The sequence below is a fragment of the Scylla paramamosain genome, chromosome 7 (genome assembly GCF_035594125.1).
Source record: "Scylla paramamosain isolate STU-SP2022 chromosome 7, ASM3559412v1, whole genome shotgun sequence".
NCBI lineage: Eukaryota > Metazoa > Arthropoda > Malacostraca > Decapoda > Portunidae > Scylla > Scylla paramamosain.
This window is the reverse complement of record NC_087157.1, coordinates 34,482,984-34,505,615: the sequence shown is the minus strand read 5'-3', so window position 1 is coordinate 34,505,615 and position 22,632 is coordinate 34,482,984. Positions and strand designations below refer to the sequence as shown.

The 22,632-nt window shown below is 41.4% G+C and overlaps 1 protein-coding gene across 1 annotated transcript in view; it reads right to left on the bottom strand.

Moving 5' to 3' along the window:
* Positions 1–22,132, bottom strand: part of LOC135101812 (protein sidekick-like) — a 41,692-nt gene extending 19,560 nt beyond the window's left edge. Inside the window, exons 1-23 of the mRNA XM_064006104.1 lie at positions 22,045–22,132; positions 21,465–21,515; positions 17,895–18,044; positions 15,998–16,093; positions 12,772–12,948; positions 10,906–11,125; positions 10,037–10,213; positions 9,623–9,831; positions 9,090–9,240; positions 8,734–8,861; positions 7,735–7,800; positions 6,019–6,138; positions 5,711–5,866; positions 5,276–5,505; positions 4,855–5,050; positions 4,410–4,595; positions 3,990–4,168; positions 2,458–2,716; positions 2,142–2,333; positions 1,856–2,052; positions 1,318–1,527; positions 770–1,024; positions 121–352 (exon numbers count right to left, since the gene is read on the bottom strand). Of these exons, the coding sequence (XP_063862174.1) occupies positions 121–352; positions 770–1,024; positions 1,318–1,527; positions 1,856–2,052; positions 2,142–2,333; positions 2,458–2,716; positions 3,990–4,168; positions 4,410–4,595; positions 4,855–5,050; positions 5,276–5,505; positions 5,711–5,866; positions 6,019–6,138; positions 7,735–7,800; positions 8,734–8,861; positions 9,090–9,240; positions 9,623–9,831; positions 10,037–10,213; positions 10,906–11,125; positions 12,772–12,948; positions 15,998–16,093; positions 17,895–18,044; positions 21,465–21,515; positions 22,045–22,132 (3,925 nt within the window). The remainder of the gene's footprint in view (positions 1–120; positions 353–769; positions 1,025–1,317; positions 1,528–1,855; positions 2,053–2,141; positions 2,334–2,457; positions 2,717–3,989; positions 4,169–4,409; positions 4,596–4,854; positions 5,051–5,275; positions 5,506–5,710; positions 5,867–6,018; positions 6,139–7,734; positions 7,801–8,733; positions 8,862–9,089; positions 9,241–9,622; positions 9,832–10,036; positions 10,214–10,905; positions 11,126–12,771; positions 12,949–15,997; positions 16,094–17,894; positions 18,045–21,464; positions 21,516–22,044) is intronic.
* Positions 22,133–22,632: the final 500 nt, after the last annotated feature.

Here is a 22,632-nt window from a genome sequence, read left to right as displayed (position 1 = left end):
CAATATTATTATACCAACTCATGAGAAATTTAACAGAATAAAATTAGATGCACGTTAAAAGCCATGCCAATCAGCTGATATTTGCAGTTCATTTTTGTGAACACAGTATCATTTACTTACCAGACTCTCTTGTTCTTTCTACAGCCATGGGGGCAGGGGATGATTCACCAATGTCATTAAGAGCAACCATTGTAACTTCGTACTGAGTGTATTCCTGCAAATCCACCAACTGGTGAGAGTTGGCAGTGATATCATACACAAATGCCTCTGAAAAGCTGCACTCACATCCCACGGGCCGGTACTTAATGTGGTATCCCTGAGGGGCTCCGTACCACTCAAACTGTTGCAGGGGCTGTTGAGATGAAAGAAAGGAAAATACTCAGGTCAGATTGTGTTTGTTATCTGTCAATTCTTCTGTGCTATTTGATGCACACCCTTTTTAATCCTCTCTCTCTCTCTCTCTTTCTGATTATCATTAAAAGTGACTACCTCTCTACAATAAGCTAGGAGTTTTCTTATATATGATGATCAGCATTTGAGGCAACTCACCATTCACTTCCCTGTAGTTGTCATAAAAATAAGTAAAAGGGACAAAGAAATGTACTGAATAATTTTAAAACTTTGGAAGTAAATGCAGCACAACATTTAAAAGCAGTGAAGAAAGAATGAACTCAGTGCATGCAATACATAGAACAGAAAAATGTGTCATAGGCATAACGTGAACAGGATCATCAAAGACACTTAAACAGGATAATCGATCACGACTTACTATCCAGCGAACTCGAAGGAGAGAGGAAGACATGGCTCGCACTGTCATGTTTGACGGTGGATGAGCCGGCTGAGCCTGGAGAGTCTGGAAGTCTGGAGAGGGTTCGGAGGGAGATGAAGGACCAACTATATTGTTTGCTATGATACGAAGCTGATAGTTTGAATAAGGGATAAGATTCTGGACAGTGACTGTTGTAGCATCAGGGGCGGACACCTCATAGATTGTCTCCCAAGTGCTGCTGCGAGAAGACTGAGCCTGAAAGAGGGAAAAGAAGATGGGAGGTGCACCATACCTTCAGTTTCCTTCATTAAGATCACTACAAGATAAACATGAACTGATGTATGTTTTTGCATCCTAACATTTTGACACTGATTAGTTTCACACATTTTCAGAAAAGACTAAAATAAGAAAAAATTATCAGGATGAAAAATAATAATAAGTAGAACAAACAGATAAATAATCAAAATTAAATTACACTGAAGTCAACAGTTTATGTCCATCATACATATTTCAAGTTATATTTATTTCATAACAAATATTCACTTTACCTGGACAGTCCATTTTGTGATGGAAGCATTTCCATCAAAGCCTGGAGTGAATTGCAGCAGGACAGAGAACGCCTGGATGTTTGAGACAGCCAGGCGGGTGGGAGGTTCAGGCAGCACTGGTTCCACACCTGACTGTAAGGTGGCCACACTGGGGACACCTGGCCCAACAGCAGTCCAACCATACACTTCGAAGGTGTAGTAGGTTGTAGCCTGTTGATACATTATAGATCATTCTTGTACTGGACATTTAGGACTAAAAAAGAATATATATATAGTGAATAATATGAGTAACAGTTGATTGTCACTTATCTAATTTTTGAGTGCAAATGATATTTCAAACCTTGCACAGTATAAATGATGGATGATGTAAAATTCAACTGGTACTTAAATCCTCATGTGCTCAAAATCAGAGGATGGAAACTTTTACGTCATGGCAAACCCATCGAGGACATTTTCAGAAGCAGGTGCCACACTAGACCTCAACACTATTCACATGTAGAATCCCTTGCTCCCATCCACTGGTTCTCCATATACTTACTGAGAGTTCAGTAACTATGTATGTTGAGACATCAGCTGTCAAGTTCTTTACAATTTTTGTGTGAGGAGAGTCCTTCACCATGTAAGTAAGGGTGTAGCCCTTGAGGATACCATTGCTCTGGTCAGGTTCATCCCAGAGCACACGCACTGACCGGTCACTGATGTCCTCAAACTTCAGATTGACAACTTGATCTGGAACTGCAATATAATTTATGATTATTAACATTGCAAAGCCATAAATGTGATGGTTATAAACAACATCTAGGTATGTGAGAGCTGCAACTTACCATCTTCAAGTGTCTGTATCTTGATGGGCTTTGACCTGATGCCATCGCCTGGATGAGTGTAGCACAGCACAGTGATATAATAATCAGTGTACTTATCTAATTTCTCAAGTACAGATGACTCATTAGCATCTGTGTAAGGACTTGGAGGAACTGTTAAGGTTTTCTCTGGCTTGGTGGAGTCATTTGGTAAGCCTGAAAGAAAAATTACAACTCTAATAAATTTTGATCATCACTATGATATATACATTATAGTATTACAGGATTTCAAGAGTTAGCATCAATAAAAGCACCCTAATGAGACTATCACATCATTTACCTCGCCAGGCCTGAAGTTTATATCCCTGATTAATGCCATTAATCATCTGAGGATCTGGTGGCTTCCAGGACACCTTTATGGAGGTTGAACTGACAGCTTCAGCTTCAACCCCCTTTGGCGGAGCTGTTGGTACTCCCTCTTTAGTTTTGATCTGGATACTACGGGAGTAAACACCAACACCTTTGACGTTGTACGCTGCCACTTGGATCTCATAGTTCTTCCAGATTATCAGACCACCAATGAGATAATTGTACTGATTCTGAAAATAAAATGTAGGAATGAAATACAAAAAAATCAATATGACAGATTATATACACATTCCTTAGCTAGGTAATTTTGTATCATAGAACATTTGAATCAGAAATTCTAACTAAGGCGCTGAAGTTAATAATAACCACACCAGTCCTCTGTGGCTCTAATTCTTACAACACATGCCATGAATGACCTTCCTCTCTTATGCAACAAAAATACTATAGTCTACCAGTCTCTGATTCTGCATTAGTGCTAACCTCTAGACTACAGAGCCAACTAGCCACATGCCTCTAATTGCAGTCTGGTACTTTTATCATACCTTATACTTGTGGCCAGAAACGAAGCGTTGCACTTTCTTTACTCGCTAAGAAATGAAGATAATAGTTCAAGAGCAAACAAATAAGAAAATACTTCTTATAAATAATGGTGCATCTGTCAAGTGCAAAGAAATGAAAAAAAAAATTTTTATAAATAATTGAGCATCTGCCATCAAGTGCAAACAAGTATAAAAACACTTTATTTTAAATCACTGTGCATCTGCAATCATATACAAAACAAAAATAAGAAAACACTTCTTAAAAATAGATGTGCATCTGTCATCCAGTGCAGGCAAATAGGCACTAAAAACACTTCTCATGAATAAATGTGCATTGGTCATTCCAATTCAAGACAAAATTTCTGAAATGTGGAAAATGGGTAATCTGCTTGTTCAGAATGAAAGATTACCAAGTACTTTTAAAAATAAGTTTTGATATTATAAAAAAAAAAATAAATAAATAAATAAAAATGTGCTTAATAAAGAACTATGGAAAATATGAAAATGAACATGAAAACAAGACAGAGCATTAAAAACAGAAATATGAAAATTTAAAGGTTTTACTAAATGCAATCCATATAATCCAGTCCTATCTACTTCACATCTCAATTACAAGGTGATGTGCACACACGCACACACACACACACACACACACACACACACACACACACACACACACACACACACACACACACACACACACACACACACACACACACACACTCATACAATGCTCCTTAGTTTTCTCAAACTCAGAGAGAATCTTGCTAAACATTGGTTTAAAGTAAAATACAAAGAACTTTAAGGACGACACTGAATTACCAGAAAGTATATAAGGAGTCATCTTCATGCACATGGTGTACTTAAAAGAACCAGCTACATAAATTAAATGCTCCTTTCAAATTTAGCAAGTGGCATTATTTACCAGTTTATAAGAAAAGAGAAGTTATAACACTAAACAAACCTCCTTGGTAATATTGCGGTAGTACCACTGGGAGTCCTTGTAGCCATGCAGCCTGTAGCGCACCATATACCCCAGCACTATGCCATTCCTCTCCTCCTCCAGGGGTGCCTCCCACTGAATCATGATCTCAGTGGATGACCTTGGGGACCCCACTAGTCCCTGTGGTGGTCCAGAGGGAGCTGGGAGAGAGAAAAGCTTGTCAAATATACAAAATTTTTGTCTTATTAAATTATCGTAATAGTTTTGTTCCCCACACTCAGCAAATAAATAAGTCAAGAATAAATGACCAATGAAAGAATCAGTCAACTAATACATGTGAAAACAAACGTACATGCTAACTCATAAAATGTGACTCAGGATGTACTTCTAACTACATTAATTATCTCTGTGATTAAAGCAGCATACACACAAGGCACATACCTTCCTGTGGCAGAATCACAATATTTGAGGGCTGAGAAGAAGAGCCTTCCCCAACATTATTGACTGCTGACACTCTGAACTGATAGCCTGTGGACGGCCTCAAGTCACCAATCACTGCATCAGTCGCTGCTGCACTCACATTTGTCAGTACAGTTACCCATTTTAGCCCCAAATCCTGGACAGCAGCTGTAACAATTATAACAAATACAATGTTAGTAAATTTAGTTTTTCAAAAGCATCAAGAGTACCTCTGCTATACAACAAATATATTTTTTCTTTTCTTTTCAATAAATTCAAGCCTTTAAAATACTTAAAGGATATCACAAAGATAAGAAAATCCCTAATATGCATACAGACAAAGATACACCACTTAATACATATTGACTTGAGTAAGACTGAACTCTGCCTCTTCATTGATCTGGGAAAATATATGAGTGACTCTTACCTTCAGTGGGGACTTCCCTCTTCTGTATGATAAATTTTTCAATAGGACTGTTGCCATCAAAGGTTGGAGTCCATGTGACCCGAACAGACTTTGGTATCAAGGGAGCGCGTACCGCCTTGACACTGGATGGAGCATATGGCAGTTCTATCACCTCTAATTGTGCAGAGCGAGTTTCATTACCTCCAGATGATGTAACCTGTGTAGTGAAAAATATATTGATTAATAACTTCCACACATCCACAAATGTTGGTTCTAGACAAGTGTACACAGAGATAAGATTCAAATTAAGTCACTGGTATAAAATTACCAAAACATAATGAGAATGTACTGATGGCAAATATTCAGGCACTAAGTAGTATGCATTCCATAAACCCACCAATACCACACTTGAAGGTGACATGGAAGTCTAGTAGATGCTTACCACACAAGTGTACAGTCCTACATCAGCTGCTCTCACTTCTTGTATTTCCAGTGTTCCATCACTGCGAACACTGATGCGAGGGTTTCCTTCTGACTGAATGATGTTATTTCCATGAGACCATTGGACATGCACAGTGACAGAGGGTGCATGGGACACCTTGCACTGCAGTGTGGCCACTCGACCCAGTATTACTCTGGTATCCACAGGTGGTTGTGATATTTGAGTTTTCACTGAAACAGCATAAATCACTGACTTTGTTGTTAAAGTATTTGGGTTTTCACTGAAACAGCATAAATCACTGACTTTGGTTATTAAAGTTAAATTTTAGCTCTACTACACTAAAATAAAACATTATTATGGATCTGCAAAGGACATGTAGTGGTTAATTATGTAATGTTCATGATCTCTTATTCTGGAATAAAAAACTCAGTTTACCCAGAATGGAGAGCCAAGCATCTTGTGATATACTTCCAGCTTCATTGGCACGTAGACAGGTGTACTTCCCTTCATCTCGAGAGTCAACGCTGGTTATCAGGAGATCTCCATCATCAAGAATCTGATAATGGCCATTTTCCACTAGTTCTAAGCTATCTGCAAAACAAAGACCGACGCAAATAAGAGCTCTATACTTTTTCAAATCATACTATGAAAGTTCATTTCATCACAAAGAATATGAGTTTGACATTATCCATTAAGATGATTTTTTTAATACTTTTTCATGGTATGCAATTCTTCCTCCATACCATTGAAAATCCAGGTTATATTGGGCTGTGGTGCTCCCCCTGCCTGGCAGCGGATGGTGGCATCCTGTCCATCAAGCACTGTCATGTTCTCAGGTGCTACCTTCATTTGAGGAGCTGAGGCTGTCAAAACCAGAAGAAATATTACCAAATAGTTCATAGTAAAGAGCATTTGCAAAGGCATGTGTGTGTGTGTGTGTGTGTGTGTGTGTGTGTGTGTGTGTGTGTGTGTGTGTGTGTGTGTGTGTGTGTGTGTGTGTGTGTGTGTGTGTGTGTGTGTGTGTGTGTGTGTGTGTTGGTGGTAACAGTAGTAGTAGTAGTGGTGATGGTGGTGGTATAAAATAGTACTGGTAGTGGTAGTAATAGCAGTAGTGATAGTAACAGAAGTAGCGATAGTATTGATGGTGGTGGTGGTGGTGGTGGCAGTGGTGAAGAAAGTGTAAAATCATAAGATACTATTTGATGATTGCAGTACAATTTATAAAATTCATGACTAAAACTAATTTATAATATTCTCTTTAGGTCCACTCTATGTATCTTACAAGCATTACCCTCAATGGTGCTTCATGACTATGTCTTCTGAATCAACTAAAATGAATAATTCTGTAACATGCAATTAAAATAAAACACAATGAAAAGTGTCCTTCTGAGGTATAGATATTTGTAGCACATTACCACTAATGCCTGAGCTTAGAGTTATTTTTGTCTAGTTCTGGAGAACCTGTGTAGCACTGCAACACTTATTCAAGGGAAATCTACAAATATATATATATATATATATATATATATATATATATATATATATATATATATATATATATATATATATATATATATATATATATATATATATATATATATATATATATATATATATATATATATATATATATATATATATATATATATATATATTTTTTTTTTTTTTGTACTAGCCAACTGCAATTCACAAATGTCAATATTATGAATGCCCAGTTGAATAATAGACTTTTCTTAAATATGTATTATGAACAATTTTTTGCTATTTCGTAAATTGCAGTTCACCAGTATTTCACACACTCTTTTGAAAAGACCATTCTAATGCATGTAACCCATTTCAATGTTTTATGGTGCTTGATAGAGATCACATAAATAGAGCTAGGTATGAGGCAGTGGATGAGTGGTCAATGTATAGCAGTGGTGAATGTGAGATTTCTCTTTCAATATGCATCTAATTTAGGTGCAAGCTAATTGTATTCAGGATTAAAACAAGAAATAGTACATACATGACTACTACAGGACACATTAAAATCTGCAGCAAATCACACACAACAACCAAACAAAACACAAACATTTGAGACAGGAAAATCAAATCACAAAAAATATCCTTATTATTTAGCACAAACTGACAATGTAAAAACATGCTGAATATTTCTGCAATCTTTTCAAAAAGCCATTTACAAAAAGTAGTACCTTTAAAAAATCTAAGATTTTCTGATCAGTCAATTTGCAGCATATTTTTACAGAGAAATCATTAAGGAAACACATATTTCGCTGTGATTCAATAACACCCCAAAAAAAAAATATATATATATATACACAGTAACTCTTCAAAGTTTAACAGTGAATTGTGATAAGCTGTGTCACCAAATGCCTGTAACAATACAAAAACAAGTGCAAGCTCTGTTAAGCATGGACAAAGGAGCTGCATGCACAACCACTCGTGAGTAGACGTCTTACTAGACTGATCATTGGTCCTATCTCTGAGGGACCTGTGTACACGTTTAGCAGGGGCCTCCCGTCTCGCTGCCAGGACACCATGAAATTGATTATTGGGGGAAACCTTATATATAACTAGTAGATACTAGTGCTTCAACTAAGTGTTCAAATATAAAAAAAGACAGAGGGAGAGAGAAATACTGATAGATTATACAAATAGAGAGGCAGATACTGAAAAAGTAAGAGAGAGATAGATTGATATATGGATAATGAGGAAATATAATCTATATTTCATATTTTCAGATATCTTTCATTAAAGCAATATTGTTCTTTTGTATAACAAAATTGCTATGTTTAGCATATTCTAAGTCTAGTTTTAAAGAAACAAATTAAGTTCAATTAAATATTAAGACAATGAAAACTTTTCATGTTTCCATACATACATACAAGCTACATTCTTATGTATTCATCATAAAAAATGAACAGACATGTTCTTTCTTTGATCTGTGGTTCTATAAAGGTAATTCAAAGAAACGAACTCTTCAATCCACCATTTCAAAAATCCTCAAAATTTTGCTTACTGAAATTTCTTTCCTAACTGAATTCCTGATTTCCTGGTTGAATTAAATCAACATTCATGTAAAAAGTGTTAAGTGTGGAGCAAAGGTATATTGAACTAAAAATATGATCAAATGTAAACCTGCATAGTATTGCCTTAGAATACTTAACTCCAGACTTTTCTCTACAGAACTGGAATATTATCATTCAGTTATCAAAAGATTATCTTTAAAAGTACATATGCTTTAAAAAAGCAAGGAAACATGCAACCCATTTACTTCATGGCTAAGAATGAAGCTGTTTGACTGTTGTACTGTAGTCTGAGTCACAAGAGGCATATCCATCACTTCCTCCAAAGGAGCTCTGCATTCTGGTTTGCAAATTTTTATTTAAAGTATTTACCTTAACATTTAGTGGCATGCAATATGAATACAAGTACTGTAGATAAGCAACATTACTTACTTTTAACTTTAAGCCAAGTGTAAGCTGATGTTTCTCCAGCATCACTGGAAGCCAAGCATTGATACATTCCTGTGTCATTGACCTGAACTCCTGATATGGCAAGGGATCCATTCAGCAGAACTCTGTACCTATTGTGGTAAAGTAAATAATCAGCTGGATTAATCAGGAAAATGTAATATTTATATAGAATACCTTATCCAAATCAAAATACATGATGCATATCTTAATCTTGTTGTTTCAATAACTTAGCAATAAAATGTGGAAAGTAACTTACTGAAAGTCTGCAACATCAAAATAATTTCCAGCACAGCAAAGCTAATGATAGTAACACAGACAAAATGTTTCCAAAGTTTTACCTGTTATCATGCAGGGTGTTGACATTGGCTGCATCTCTGAACCAACTCATATAAGGAAGTGGTGTTCCAGCCACTGAGCAAGCAATGGTTAGGGTTTTCCCTAGATCAGCATAGGTCTCCACAGGAAGCGGTTTTGTAAGTCTTGGACGTTCTGTGAATATGCTTAACACTGAAGACAAGTCTGACAATGATGAAAGCTCTTTAGCATTACAAATTTGCATTTCTAAATATACACATATAGATAGATAGATAGATAGATGGACAGCTTCACTTTGGCTTCCAAGTGAAGTATATTCTTAGAATGTTTAGTATTGAGGCATCAGCATTTCAAATTCACAATAATACATGAGAAAGTCTTTGTGTGTTGCATTATGTAGTGCCCCATACTTCCAGCTCATCTGAAGGGATGACTATGTATAACAAAGAAACTGTATTTCCTTTCCTTTCCGTGAATGTACTATGCTTATCTTCCAATGTGAGACTGGACACCTTACTTTATTAAATAAGGTAATGTGAGGCACCATTTAACATACCGTGAATGGTGACGTGTGCCTCAGCCTGCAGCGGCTCGTCAATGCTGGTGAGGAGGCGGACCTGGCACCGGTACAGCCCAGCGTAGTGCAGATCTGCATGGAGGAGACTCAGGGTGCGGTTCCACAGGCCATTGAAGGAAAAGGTGATGCCTGAATGCTCTATGGGAACATCATCCTTGAACCAGAGGGTTTGTAGCTGATACATTGGCCTGTTGGGGGAAGTTTTCTTTTAATTGTATCGTGAGAACACAATACCTTTTTGTAGCATCAAATTAAACATCAAGTAAAAGCTCTAAAAAGAATACAGAAATCATATCCAGTAATTTCAATATACGGTACAAGTGAGTTTCATAGTCGGCATAACAATCAGCTTATTAAAATTCATACACTTCCTGGCAATATATTCCGGCTAACCTTGCATTAGCAATACACTGGAGCTGGGCAATGCTAGAGTCTTTGATGATGGTTGTGTTGGTGGGAGGCACAATAATGGTTGGAGCCACCTCTTCCCCTGCCTCCTCTCCCTCCACCACCAGAGTAAATCCTCCACTCACTTCTTCTATGCCAAGTTGGGTGTTTGTGATACGAGCACTGCAAATGAGGTAAACAGGTAAAAAAAACAGCACATTACATTATATCAGAAAATAGGTAAAATAATCTGGTAGTTATGGTGAATATATCTTTATGTCAAATAAGAACTGGATTTCTATTTACAGTTGAACTACTTCTACTGATAAAAAATTATATAATTTTAACACAAAATATACATTATAATTATGCAAGGTTTGTACAAGAAATATACATTATGATGATAAATAGCTGATAGAAAAAAATACTAGTGAATTCAACAGACATCTGTACAGCAAATTGAAGGTAACAGTCTCATGGTGTGAAATGCTGAAATATTACTTGACAGGAAAGGTTACAATCTTGTGTCTAGCAATAGAAATAGTTCTGATAACAAACAGTCAATGAAAAGTGCAATAACTAAAAACCAATCTCCACACAGGTCAACATGATGTGTTGTAACTGCAAATAATGAAGAATTATGCAGTAGTGACATGCTGAACAGGTGCTTCAGTGAAGGATACTGAAATAAATAAGAAAATTTAACCACACTATTTCTAGCAGCAATTTGCTTTTGGACTCTGATCTGACTTGTCTCTTCTTCGAAATTACAGACCAAAAAGAAACTTTGCAAATAAATAACACTGCATAGTTTTGCCAATAAATCACTGCACCAGACAACAGCACATAGGTAGTAATTAACTGACACAACCCACCTGTACGTCTTCATGTCGGACGCCTCGGTGGAGAGGATGACGAAGCGACTGTTGGGCTCCGCGGTGGCGTACTTGATGCCGTGCAGGAAAGTGCCATCATCCGCCATCCACGTGACAGAGGGAGGGGGATACGAGTCGAGGGGCGGCAGGGAGAGTACCGCCGCCTGCCCCACCCGCACCGTCACCGTGGTGTCCTCGGTGCTGTTATAACCACTCATGTCTGCAAGCAACAATGGACTCTGCTTTGAGATTCAACACACTGATATATACACAAGTATATGTGTATATATATATTTTTGTTAACGTTTTGTGTCCTTATCATAAGCCAGACATCCACGTCATATCCAACACATCGTGCTAATACTGACGCACACAAGCACTCGCACATTCCACACAGCATGCGAGAGAGCAGCAGGCCTCCTCAATTTATTTTAGACCGTGGCACAACAGACACGTTCATTATACAACCACGAGTTTATTCATCACAACACCTTAATACACAGGGATCAGTATTAGGGCCATTGTTATTTCTAATATATATCAAAGACTTGGATAGTGGAATTAGTAGTGGAATTAGTAAATTTGCGGATGACACAAAGATAGGTAGATTAATTAAGTCAGAATTGGATGCCATCGCCTTGCAGGCAGATTTAGATAGGATGAATGAATGGACGGGCAGATGGCAAACGCAATTTAATATCAACAAATGCAGAGTACTTAGCGTAGGTGGAGGAAACCCACACAGTAGGTACACATTAAACAACGAAACCTTGGTAGGTACAGGGTACGAGAAAGATTTAGGAGTTATAATTAGTTCTGAACTCCGTCTAGGAAAACAATGCATAGAGGTCAGAAACAGGGCAAATAGGGTACTAGGATTCATTTTTAGGAGTGTTAAAAGTAGAAGGCCGGAAGTATTATTAAAGTTATATTTGGCGCTGGTCAGACCTCATCTAGACTATGCTGTACAGTTCTGGTCGCCATATTACAGGAAATATATAGGTCTATTAGAATCAGTACAGAGGAGAATGACTAAAAGGATACAGGGGATGAGGAGTATTTCTTACGAGGCGAGATTGAAGAAGCTGTCAAATTTACATTCTTTAGAGAGACGTAGGTTAAGAGGGGACCTGATAGAAGTCTTTAAGTAGTATAAGGGTTATAACAAGTGGATGTAAGCAAAATTCTTAGGATCAGCAACCAGGGTAGAACAAGAAATAACGGGTTTCAAGCTTGAAAAATTAAAGTTTAGGAAGGAGATAAGAAAAAAATTGGTTCTCAAATAGAGTGGTAGATGAGTGGAACGGACTCAGTAATCATGTTGTTAGTGCTAGGACACTAGAGAGCTTTAAGAGAAGATTAGACAGGTTTATGGATTGGGATAATAGATGGAAATAGGTAGGTATATTTCATACAGGGACTGCCACATGTAAGCCTGGTCGCTTCTTGCAGCTTCCCTTATTTCTTATGTTCTTATGTTCTTATATAGACGGACACACTTGAATCACTTCCCTCCCTTGCACACGCAGCCCCCTCTCCACCACCAGCTGACTCAAATGTGTGTTGTACACCAACTCAGTTTTAGATTCGGGTATGACTACATTTTCTTTTTTATAAGACAGATGTAATGAGGAGTAGAATTCTCATGGGTGTTTGCTTCTGTATTGATGATACAAAATCATGGTTGAACTATCGCTATGTAGACCAGAAAACACCCTTGGAAACCTTAAGAACGTCCATTAGACTTTAAGTTGTTTATATAATGTACGAAAATATTTAAGAATACAACCCTAAATGCTACGTATAATATCTAGCATTGATCACATTGAAATGACTGAAGGATAATGAACCAAGACATCTACTTACATGCCACAGCAAAGGAGGTCTTGGGAGTGAATATCGCCCCTGCAGAGTTCCGCGCCACACAACGATAGTCGCCCGCGTCATCCCGAGTCACGGAGGAAATCTTCAAGAAGTGTTCGCTGGTGAAGTCCCCAAGCGGCTCCCAGTCCCGCAGCCACCGGTATTCTGGCTGAGGGTATCCTGAAACATGAGAAATGACTGGTCACGCATATGAGTGACTATAAACTTATACTGATGCATGAGTAACTGTACATTTGTTGATATGGCGTCAGCAGAATAATCTAATGTAGCCACAGATGGTGTTTCCGGAAGATGAACAGTCAGGAACATGCTGGAGGTACCTGAACACGGTGAACAGGGGTGCGCTGAGCAACATCACTTTGCATACATTACTATTTACAACATAATTTCAGGGATGGGAAAAAAAAGTGAATTGTGGAAGTTTCTTTTTACTAAGAAACAATATAACAGAAGAAAGGTACTGCAGTACGTATGTCGTAGAAATGCACAAGATAGAGATATTAACTATTCACATTACTGAAAGAAAAACTATGTACAATGGGTGCAGGCCAAGCTCATCCACGGAGGCCTTGCCGCCTGCCCCTCTCCAAGCCGGCAGCTGACTGCTGCACGCACACGCTCGTGATGCTCTTTCCATCTGCAATCTTTCAACAACAGACATTTTCATTCACATTATCAATCAGCTTTCGTGTAAGCTGATCCTCGGAGATATCAGTATAAATGCAATGATAATATGAAAGTTTATATACCTCAGAAAAAAAAAAAAAATATGGTAACAAATAACAGACATTATTTACACGAAGATGTATTGACGCACACCACTGCAGACCCTACCTGTTCCGGCAGTCACGTGGATGTGTCTACGTAAAAAATGTTTCCATATTATTGTTATTTTTGTGTTGGTATCTTCAAAAACCAGTTTCGACCAAGGTTAATTGATAATGTGTTTGAAAAGAAGAAGAAGAAGAAGAAATGGCATGAGCATTACCAGCGCAGTGATCATACGGTCTCTCTGCCTCTCTCTACTTTTCCATTTTTAACTTCCTCTTTAGTTACCACAGCGTTCTATCTCTTGCTCTCTTCTACCAGCGTTTTCCTGCTGAGTGCTCTTCAAAACTTGCTAATGCATTCCTTCCCTTTGCCGCAGTCTCACTTCACTAGACTTTCACTCGTTTTCATTCCTATTCTGTCTACCATCGTAATGCAAGAGTTAACTAGTACTAGTATCTTCACGCTTTCATCCCCTCTACAGGTAAACTCTGAGACTATCTGTCTGCATCTGTATTCCCTCCATTCATATGACGTGATCTTGTTTGAGAGAGAAGTTTCAAGTCACCCCCAAACTTGAACTGGCATTCCTTGTATACTCTTTCTTTTCACTTTGTGGGAGAGACATTTAACAGGCCTTTTTTTCCAAGACTTGTTTTTTTGCTTTAGTCTTCCTCCTTTATGCAAGAAAATAAATTATAAATAAATAAAAAGTACAGAAAGATCGTCAAGATGGAAAGAGTAATGGAACATGGGTTTAATGCTGCAAAATGTCATGTTTTGGAGAGCAGGACAATCTAAAAAGTGAAAAGTGAAAGAAGAAACAAAGCGATGATAAAGGGGGGGGCGGCGGCGGTGGTTAGTAGTGGTGGCGGTAGTGGTGGTGGTGGTGGTGGTGGTGGTGGTGGTGGTGGTGGTGGTGATGGTGGTGGTGGTGGATCCCTGATGCAGTACAGATTATGGCCTTGAGCTTCCCTAACACAACATGAAACAAACCATTACAATGACAGTCTCCACCTAAAGTAAAGCTGCAGCACACCAAGGGAAGCTTTTAACTGGATATAGGCGAAAATTCACTTTGCAACTATTAAAATTGGTATATAGCCTCCACAAGATGGCACGCATGTAAATACTTTGCAGGGAGCAGTGCGTGACGGGAAACACTGAGCCCCTTCCCCTTCTAGGCTCCATTCATTATAATTGTTCCTTTGTTCCCCTTCCCTTGTCCTCCACGACTCCCGCTGACAAGCCGCCCATCTCGCGTCGTCAACTCAGCACTTCCTCTCATCTGGTGCTGAATGTCTAGCCCCGTATCACCACAAGCCATTCCCTTCATACCCAGTCGCGTAGCACTTATTCACACACACACACACACACACAACTGTTGCCTGCAGATTGTGTGTGAAAGGTAAAAGATGCACACGCTTATCTGATCCTGAGTCCTTATCACCTCATGGATTGGTTACACTAGAACACAAGAAGTTACTTATGCTTTGTTTTGCTTCACACACAGTGTACTAAGTGATCAACCAGCATATGTACATCCATCCATCCATCCATCTGGCTAAAAGACGCCACTCGGCAGAATGGAAACAGTAAACTAAATTAAATTACTTTCCCATTAAGAGGTGCACCTACACACTACTTACAGCACACCCACGTGCCCGAGCTGCACTACTAAACACTAACAATTGCTTCTCCTAAAGATGTTAATTTCCCTCCCTCCCTCCCCCTCCTTCCCTCCGTCTCTCTCTCTCTCTCTCTCTCTCTCTCTCTCTCTCTCTCTCTCTCTCTCTCTCTCTCTCTCTCTCTCTCTCTCTCTCTCTCACGTCCCTCCTATCAAGAAAATGTCACATAAGTAAAATGCAGACGACGGGAGTGTGATAACTTAATAGAAGTAAACTCGAAAGCAGAAATGGCAAGTGAGACAACACAATGAGGAAATACTTGAAGAAGAGACAACTTATTAGGAAAATACAATGGGAGGCGGGAGAAGTAAGAGAAAGTGAAAAGACTTATGAGAAAAGCACTTATTAAATGACAGGCCAGTTCGGATCGGCCACACATCACTCAGGCCTTGGTGATCCCCGTGGCCAAATTCCCAGCGTGCCTGGCGTGAGCGTTCTGCCAGGGAACAATCCCAGCCCTGCTCATCGCGCCTTTAGATCTAAACAACAGTCCAGTGTTCCCGCGGCACAACCAAGGCAGGAGTGCGGCTTAACATGGCATTCACATGGACTGCGACCGTGTGATCAGTAACTCTTGCTCACTCCCTCACGCTGCGTTGAAATCCACATCACAAGCTTGTTTACGTGGCCGCCCCCACACGCCGAGCCATCTCCGTTATCTACCAAACTAAATGGGCGCACGGACGCGTTAACACACACACACACACACACACACACACACACACATGCGCGAGGCAGTAGCGGACACTCACCAAACGCCTGGCACTGCAGGATCTTGGTGTGGTCCTCGCTCACGATGCTCTCCGTGGCCTCCTGTGCTCCGATGAACCGCGGCGCCTGGACCTGACCTGGAACAGAAGAAGCGAGGAGTGAGTGCATCAGCATCATCATCACCACCAACACCACACCCATCATCAACACCAGCTTATCATCACCATCAGTAGTATTGGTGGTAACAGTACTACCAGTGGTGGTAGTAGTAGTAGTAGTAGTAGTAGTAGTAGTAGTAGTAGTAGTAGTAGTAGTAGTAGTAGTAGTAGTAGTAGTAGTAGTAGTAGGTGGTGGTAGTAGTAGTAGTAGTAGTAGTAGTAGTAGTAGTAGTAGTAGTAGTAGTAGTAGTAGTAGTAGTAGTAGTAGTAGTAGTAGTAGTAGAAGTAGCAGTAGCAGAATCTATTATGATAATTCTTACTGTACTTGGTCTTACTTACTGAGTCTTGGTCATCCTCTTTTAGAGATTTTGGTGAAACTTTTGCTGTTGCCTTGGACATATCAAAAGCTTTTGACAGAGTCTGGCACAAAGCTTTGATTTCCAAGCTATCCTCCTACGGTTTCTATCCTTCTCTCTGTAACTTCATCTCAAGTTTCCTTTCTGACCGTTCTATTGCTGCTGTGGTAGACGGTCACTGTTCTTCTAAATCTATTAACAGTGGTGTTTCTCAGGGTTCTGTTCTGTCACCCACTCTCTTCTTATTATTCATTAATGATCTTCTAAACCGAACTTCTTGTCCTATCCACTCCTACGCTGATGATACCAACCTGCACTTTTCCACGTCTTTTCATAGACGTCCAACCCTTCAGGAGGTTAACATATCACGCAGGGAAGCCACAGAACGCTTGACTTCTGATCTTTCTAAAATTTCTGATTGGGGCAGAGCAAACTTGGTATTGTTCAATGCCTCAAAAACTCAATTCCTCCATCTATCAACTCGACACAACCTTCCAGACAACTATCCCCTCTTCTTCAATGACACCCAACTGTCCCCCTCTTCTACACTGAACATCCTCGGTCTGTCCTTTACTTATAATCTGAACTGGAAACTTCACATCTCATCTCTAGCTAAAACAGCTTCTATGAAGTTAGGCGTTCTGAGACGTCTCCGCCAGTTTTTCTCACCCCCCCCCCCAGCTGCTAACTCTGTACAAGGGCCTTATCCGTCCATGTATGGAGTATGCTTCACATGTCTGGGGGGGTTCCACTCATACTGCTCTTCTAGACAGGGTGGAATCAAAAGCTTTTCGTCTCATCAACTCCTCTCCTCTAACTGACCGTCTTCAGCCTCTCTCTCACTGCCGCAATGTTGCATATCTAGCTGTCTTCTACCGCTATTTTCATGCTAACTGCTCTTCTGATCTTGCTAACTGCATGCCTCCCCTCCTTCCGCGGCCTCGCTGCACAAGACTTTCTTCTTTCTCTCACCCCTATTCTGTCCACCTCTCTAACGCAAGAGTTAACCAGTATTCTCAATCATTCATCCCTTTCTCAGGTAAACTCTGGAACTCCCTGCCTGCTTCTGTATTTCCACCTTCCTATGACTTGAATTCCTTCAAGAGGGAGGTTTCAAGACACTTATTCATCAGTTTTTGACCACTGCTTTGACCCTTTTATGGGACTGGCATTTCAGTGGGCATTTCTTTTATTAGATTTTTGTTGCCCTTGGCCAGTGTCCTTCCTACATAAAAAAAAAAGTAGTAGTACTAGTAGTAATAGTAGTAGAAGAATCTATTATGACAATTCTTATTGTACTAGTAGCAGTAGTAGTAGTAGTAGTAGTAGTAGTAGTAGTAGTAGTAGTAGTAGTAGTAGTAATAGTAGTAGTAGTAGTAGTAGTAGCCAGAATCTATGATGATAATTTCTCCGGTTTTCATCACTGTCATGTCTATCAAATGACAGTGTGGGGAGTGATGGCTGGCCGTGCATCACCTGCGTGACTCTCACACTCCTGGGTGACGGGGTGGCGAGCTCAGAGTTCTGGATGGTCAACCCGAAGAAAAATAAGTCGTCACTCTCCTTCAGGACAACTTTAATAAGGGCAACGAAATGTGAAGAGTGACACACAGATTGGGGGGGTTTGACCAGACAGGACGTGAGTGTGGAAGCAGTTCTCCGGGACGACATGAGGGATTCCACTGAGATCATGCATTGAACCTTCACATGGACAAATCCACAAATCCAAACTGAATAATCATTAGGAACATTTTCCTTAAAAATAACAATAACAATTAATGGACAGGGTAAGAGACATAAAAGCTTATAACTGTCTTGGATAATAGTTCCAGCCCACAATGAATCAATGACCGAACCTCTTAATTCACCACAACAACACAATGCCACTACGGCGGCGCCAGCAGGTTAAGGTTTTGAGTGAGTGAGGCGGATATACTGCTGCTTTACTCCATCCTCCCGCCTAATGAAGAGACCGCTGATGAGGACACTCCATGCTGCGCAGGTCCTCTGTCCCTCGAGAATACAGATGCGAGGTTCACAAACTCATTCCTTGCTGTAAACACCGGGACGGCATTCCCTGACAAACTGCAGCGTCATGTCTCCAGTACTTTAAACTGACAGCACAAAGTTATCGGTGTTCTCATGATTCTGGCAAGGGTTCAACACGAATTCTGCGTCACCAATGAGAAAATGCTTACGAGAATCTGAATAATCATCTCTGTGGTCTCATAACACGTGCCCTGTGTTGTGTTTGCCGTCACCCCTCCTCGCCCCCACACCGCCAGCTCGGGGGCCGCCACAGGTCAAACACGCTCCCAGTACACTAAAACAAATACTGAACTAATTTCCCTACTACCCACACACCACGCCGTCACACGATACAGTTCGGAGCTCTACTAAAAGGCGACGGGTTCCCTAGTCTCACCATCCCACACTGAGTCTTCCGGCTACACCGCCAATACTCTGCACAGGCCTTCTCCTCCTCGTCTCCTGTTTTTTTTTTTTTTTGTGTCCTTTCTTTCTTCTTATTCCTTTTCTCTTTCTTCTAATTTTTTATCCTCTTATTTTTTTCCTATTCTACTTTCTCCTCCTCCTCTTGTCCTGCTATTTTCTCCCCATGCATTGCTAAAGGTAAAAACAACGCCAGCTCTTCCCCCCCCCTCCCCACACACACACAGGAAACAGCAAAATACCTTCTACCAGTACGCTATGTGACGCGACAGCCCATCCGTCACTGCACAATACATTACCCAGCACTCCGGCCCGCCCTTGCACGTCCCGCCACACCCACCCTCACCCCACACCTGCTGGCTAACTGTCCTCTCCCTCCCCTCCCGCTCCGACACTCCCAAGCATGGCGGAGGAACCTGTGAATGATACCGCACCTCACTTGAATCACTTCCTCGTGCACCGGACCACGCCCCCTGTTTCTTCCTGCATGTTCTCTCTTTCTCTCTCTCTCTCTCTGACTCATTCAATTGTTATTCGGACACAAATAGGAAGCTTGTAGACATAACGAATCAGTTGAGTTCTCACGGATGTTTATTACCTCCGATGTTAACCAATTCTTCTTACACTATCACTGTAATAATGGAAGCAACATCCTCGCCCCGTAAGGAACTATCTGGAGTAGTGGAGACAGGGCACACAAACATGAGTGTGGCTCCACGCATCATCACTTCTCCCCACGTACAGGATTGAGGACAGCTGGAGCCACGCGTGACATTCACCCTGCTGCACCAGTCCCCCTACCAACGAACACTCCACCCACACCATCCAGTCTCTTCCTGCAGTGTAATCCTCGCCTCCCCTAAGCCCCCTCCCTTTATCCACATTGCACTGCACCTTTTCCCCCCTCTCCCCTGTATCAACACACAGAGCGCCTCCACCGACACTCCGCAGGGCACATCCCCACACCAGCACACCAGCAGGCAATTACGTCCTCCGCCACAAACAAACAGTACACGTGGATTACACCTTTCTCTTATTCTGGCTGACAGTTTTAAAATTCTCTCATGTTATACTATAGTTAGTGATGAGTAATGTAATGAGATCCAGCGTCCTATGACAGCAGCCACGTGCAGTCATAGTCCTTGGTAAAATAGATATATGAATAAATGAACAGGTTTCCCGGCGTGGTGTGCGAGGCGTGGGAGTGGGGCGAGTGGCCTGCAGCGAGTGGTGAGATGAGGATGAGTGACAGTGGGAGGGATACAGAAGTGGTGGTGGAATTTGCGGTGGTGACCAACACCCTCACACTGCTGTGCGTGGCTCCTCTCTCTGCCTCTTTCCGCCCTGCTCTCCCACATTCCTGTCCGCCCTGCCTTCTCCTCACGTATTCTTTGCTCTGCCAGACTCGTGCATCACACAGCCTCACATTTTCCATGTTAGTGGTCCGAGGTGTTCTCGGCGTGGCGCACCACCTTGCAGTCCCGAGCTGTCCCCCGCGCCACGCCAGGCAGCCACAGTGCAGTGGACGCCACGTTAAACTACTCACGCACTACAAAAGCTTTATTCTCTTCTATTTTGTTCAGATCGAAAGCCCGACATTGTTGCTGCAAGGCCTCTATTCATTTGGCGGTGTGCTTTACGTTTGTCAGCTGTACAACAGTCACGCACACCATCACTGGAATCACTGTCACAGCCATGATGCTGATGATGATAGCAGTACTTATGGTGGTAACTGTATGTCTGTAAGAAATATGCGAACATCATTTTTCTAAATGTTGTGTTCGTAATGATTGTCAAGCGTGGCCAACAACCGAAAGGCAATGGCGGTGCACCCCCAGGCAGGCCCGCTATGCTTGTGCTCGACCAACTCATCACAGAACTAGAGCAGACTGATTTGAGGAGCTATGACCGTGTGTGTGTGTGTGTGTGTGTGTGTGTGTGTGTGTGTGTGTGTGTGTGTGTGTGTAATAATAATAATAATAATAAACGGTTTATTATTTAGGCAGTTGACAAACTGAAAATGTACATAGGGGATGGGGAAAAACTTAACATTAATCCTAACGGTAAGACTAATCTAGGAGGGAAATACTATCGATTGATGGCTCGCACCATGGTGGGAATCGCACTGAGTCTGTACCGGTCCGTGCGCGGCGCCTTCAGGGGCGTTATTTTGTTGTGGTGTCTGGTGGCACGGACAGGGCGAGGCGCGTCGGGCGGCAGCATGTCTCTGAGACGCGGATGATGCAGTAGTCCCTTCCCAAACTTCTCCAGAGCCTCTCGGTGCCTGGTGGATATTCTGGACAGACGCAGGGTGGTCAGGGCTTCTTCATAGGTGGTGTATGCAGGGCCAAGGATGACCCTGCACGCCCTTTTCTGTGTGTGTGTGTGTGTGTAACTCTCGGATTTCCGGACATCGATATCCCGGAAATCAATTTTGCCAGACTTTGTTTTCGGACGAGGACAATTTTCTTCTTGACTGTAAGAGTCCGGCGCAGTGTGTGTTTACGTCTGGCTCATTTTACGCATCAGTCTAGATTTTTTACGCTCGACACAAGTTGGCAACACTGTCTGCACCACACAGTCGTCAATGCTGCCTGTAAGTCGGCACCATGCCAATTAAACAGTCAAACCAGACATAACTCAGCACAACCTGCGCAGTAATAATCACACCTCTCCGCGCGGAAGGTGGGGGGGGGGGGGCGGTGACGCTAAGGAAGGCAGCTGGTTCTGGCTGAAGGCTGGGGTGCTTAGCCCTTGCAACGGCGCCTCCCTCATGCAATCTTGTTAATCTTTTTTCCAAGTACGATCCGTTTCTCTCAAATATTACCTAATATTATCTCTTTTCTTCCAAAAAACTGCACAATATATTTTTTTTCAGTGTTATTGATATAAAAAAAGCTGACCAATAATTTGATCTTCATTTTCTGTATACTCGTATGGTATTTCTAATTGATGCAACTGTCTCCTCTGGTGTTTATCTCTGGAGGGAAGAAGTGATGAGACTTGCGATTCCCGGACATGTGTGTGCATACATAAACTTCACAGGATGACCACAACGCCGCTATTGACTCATTAACAGCACGAGACAGCTGGTGATTCTCCCTCACCACTACTGTACCTCACAGACTTTCACCAACACATTCCTTGCTCTCACAGTTTCCATCACTGCCACGATGACCATCACCAAAACATCACCACTACGTACAATCATCACTAGCTTTATGGACTGTAAAAATTCTCATAGCACAAGTACCACCCCTTTTTTTTTTTTTATCAATAATGAAGCTAACAAACTAAGGACTTTTATTTTTAAGAGGCCACAGTAAAAAAAAGTGCAACGCGACGCTCACTGCACTGATAAGAACGAGTAATGAGGAGGAGGAGGAGGAGGAGGAGGAGGAGGAGGAGGAGGAGGAGGAGGAGGAGGAGGAGGAGGAGGAGGAGGAGGAGGAGGAGGAGGAGGAGGAGGAAGGGGAAGAGGAAGAGGAAGAGGAAGAGGAAGAGGAGGAGGAGGAGGAGGAGGAGATACGTAACACACTTTAGTGATGTCACGGTGACACTGAAGCCTCGTGGTGTCATTACATTCTGACCATCAACTGCGTGCAACGGGAAAAGGAGGGAGAGAGAGAGAGAGAAGAGAGAGAGTGAGAGAGAAGAGAGAGAGAGAGAGAGAGAGAGAGAGAGAGAGAGAGAGAGAGAGAGAGAGAGTAA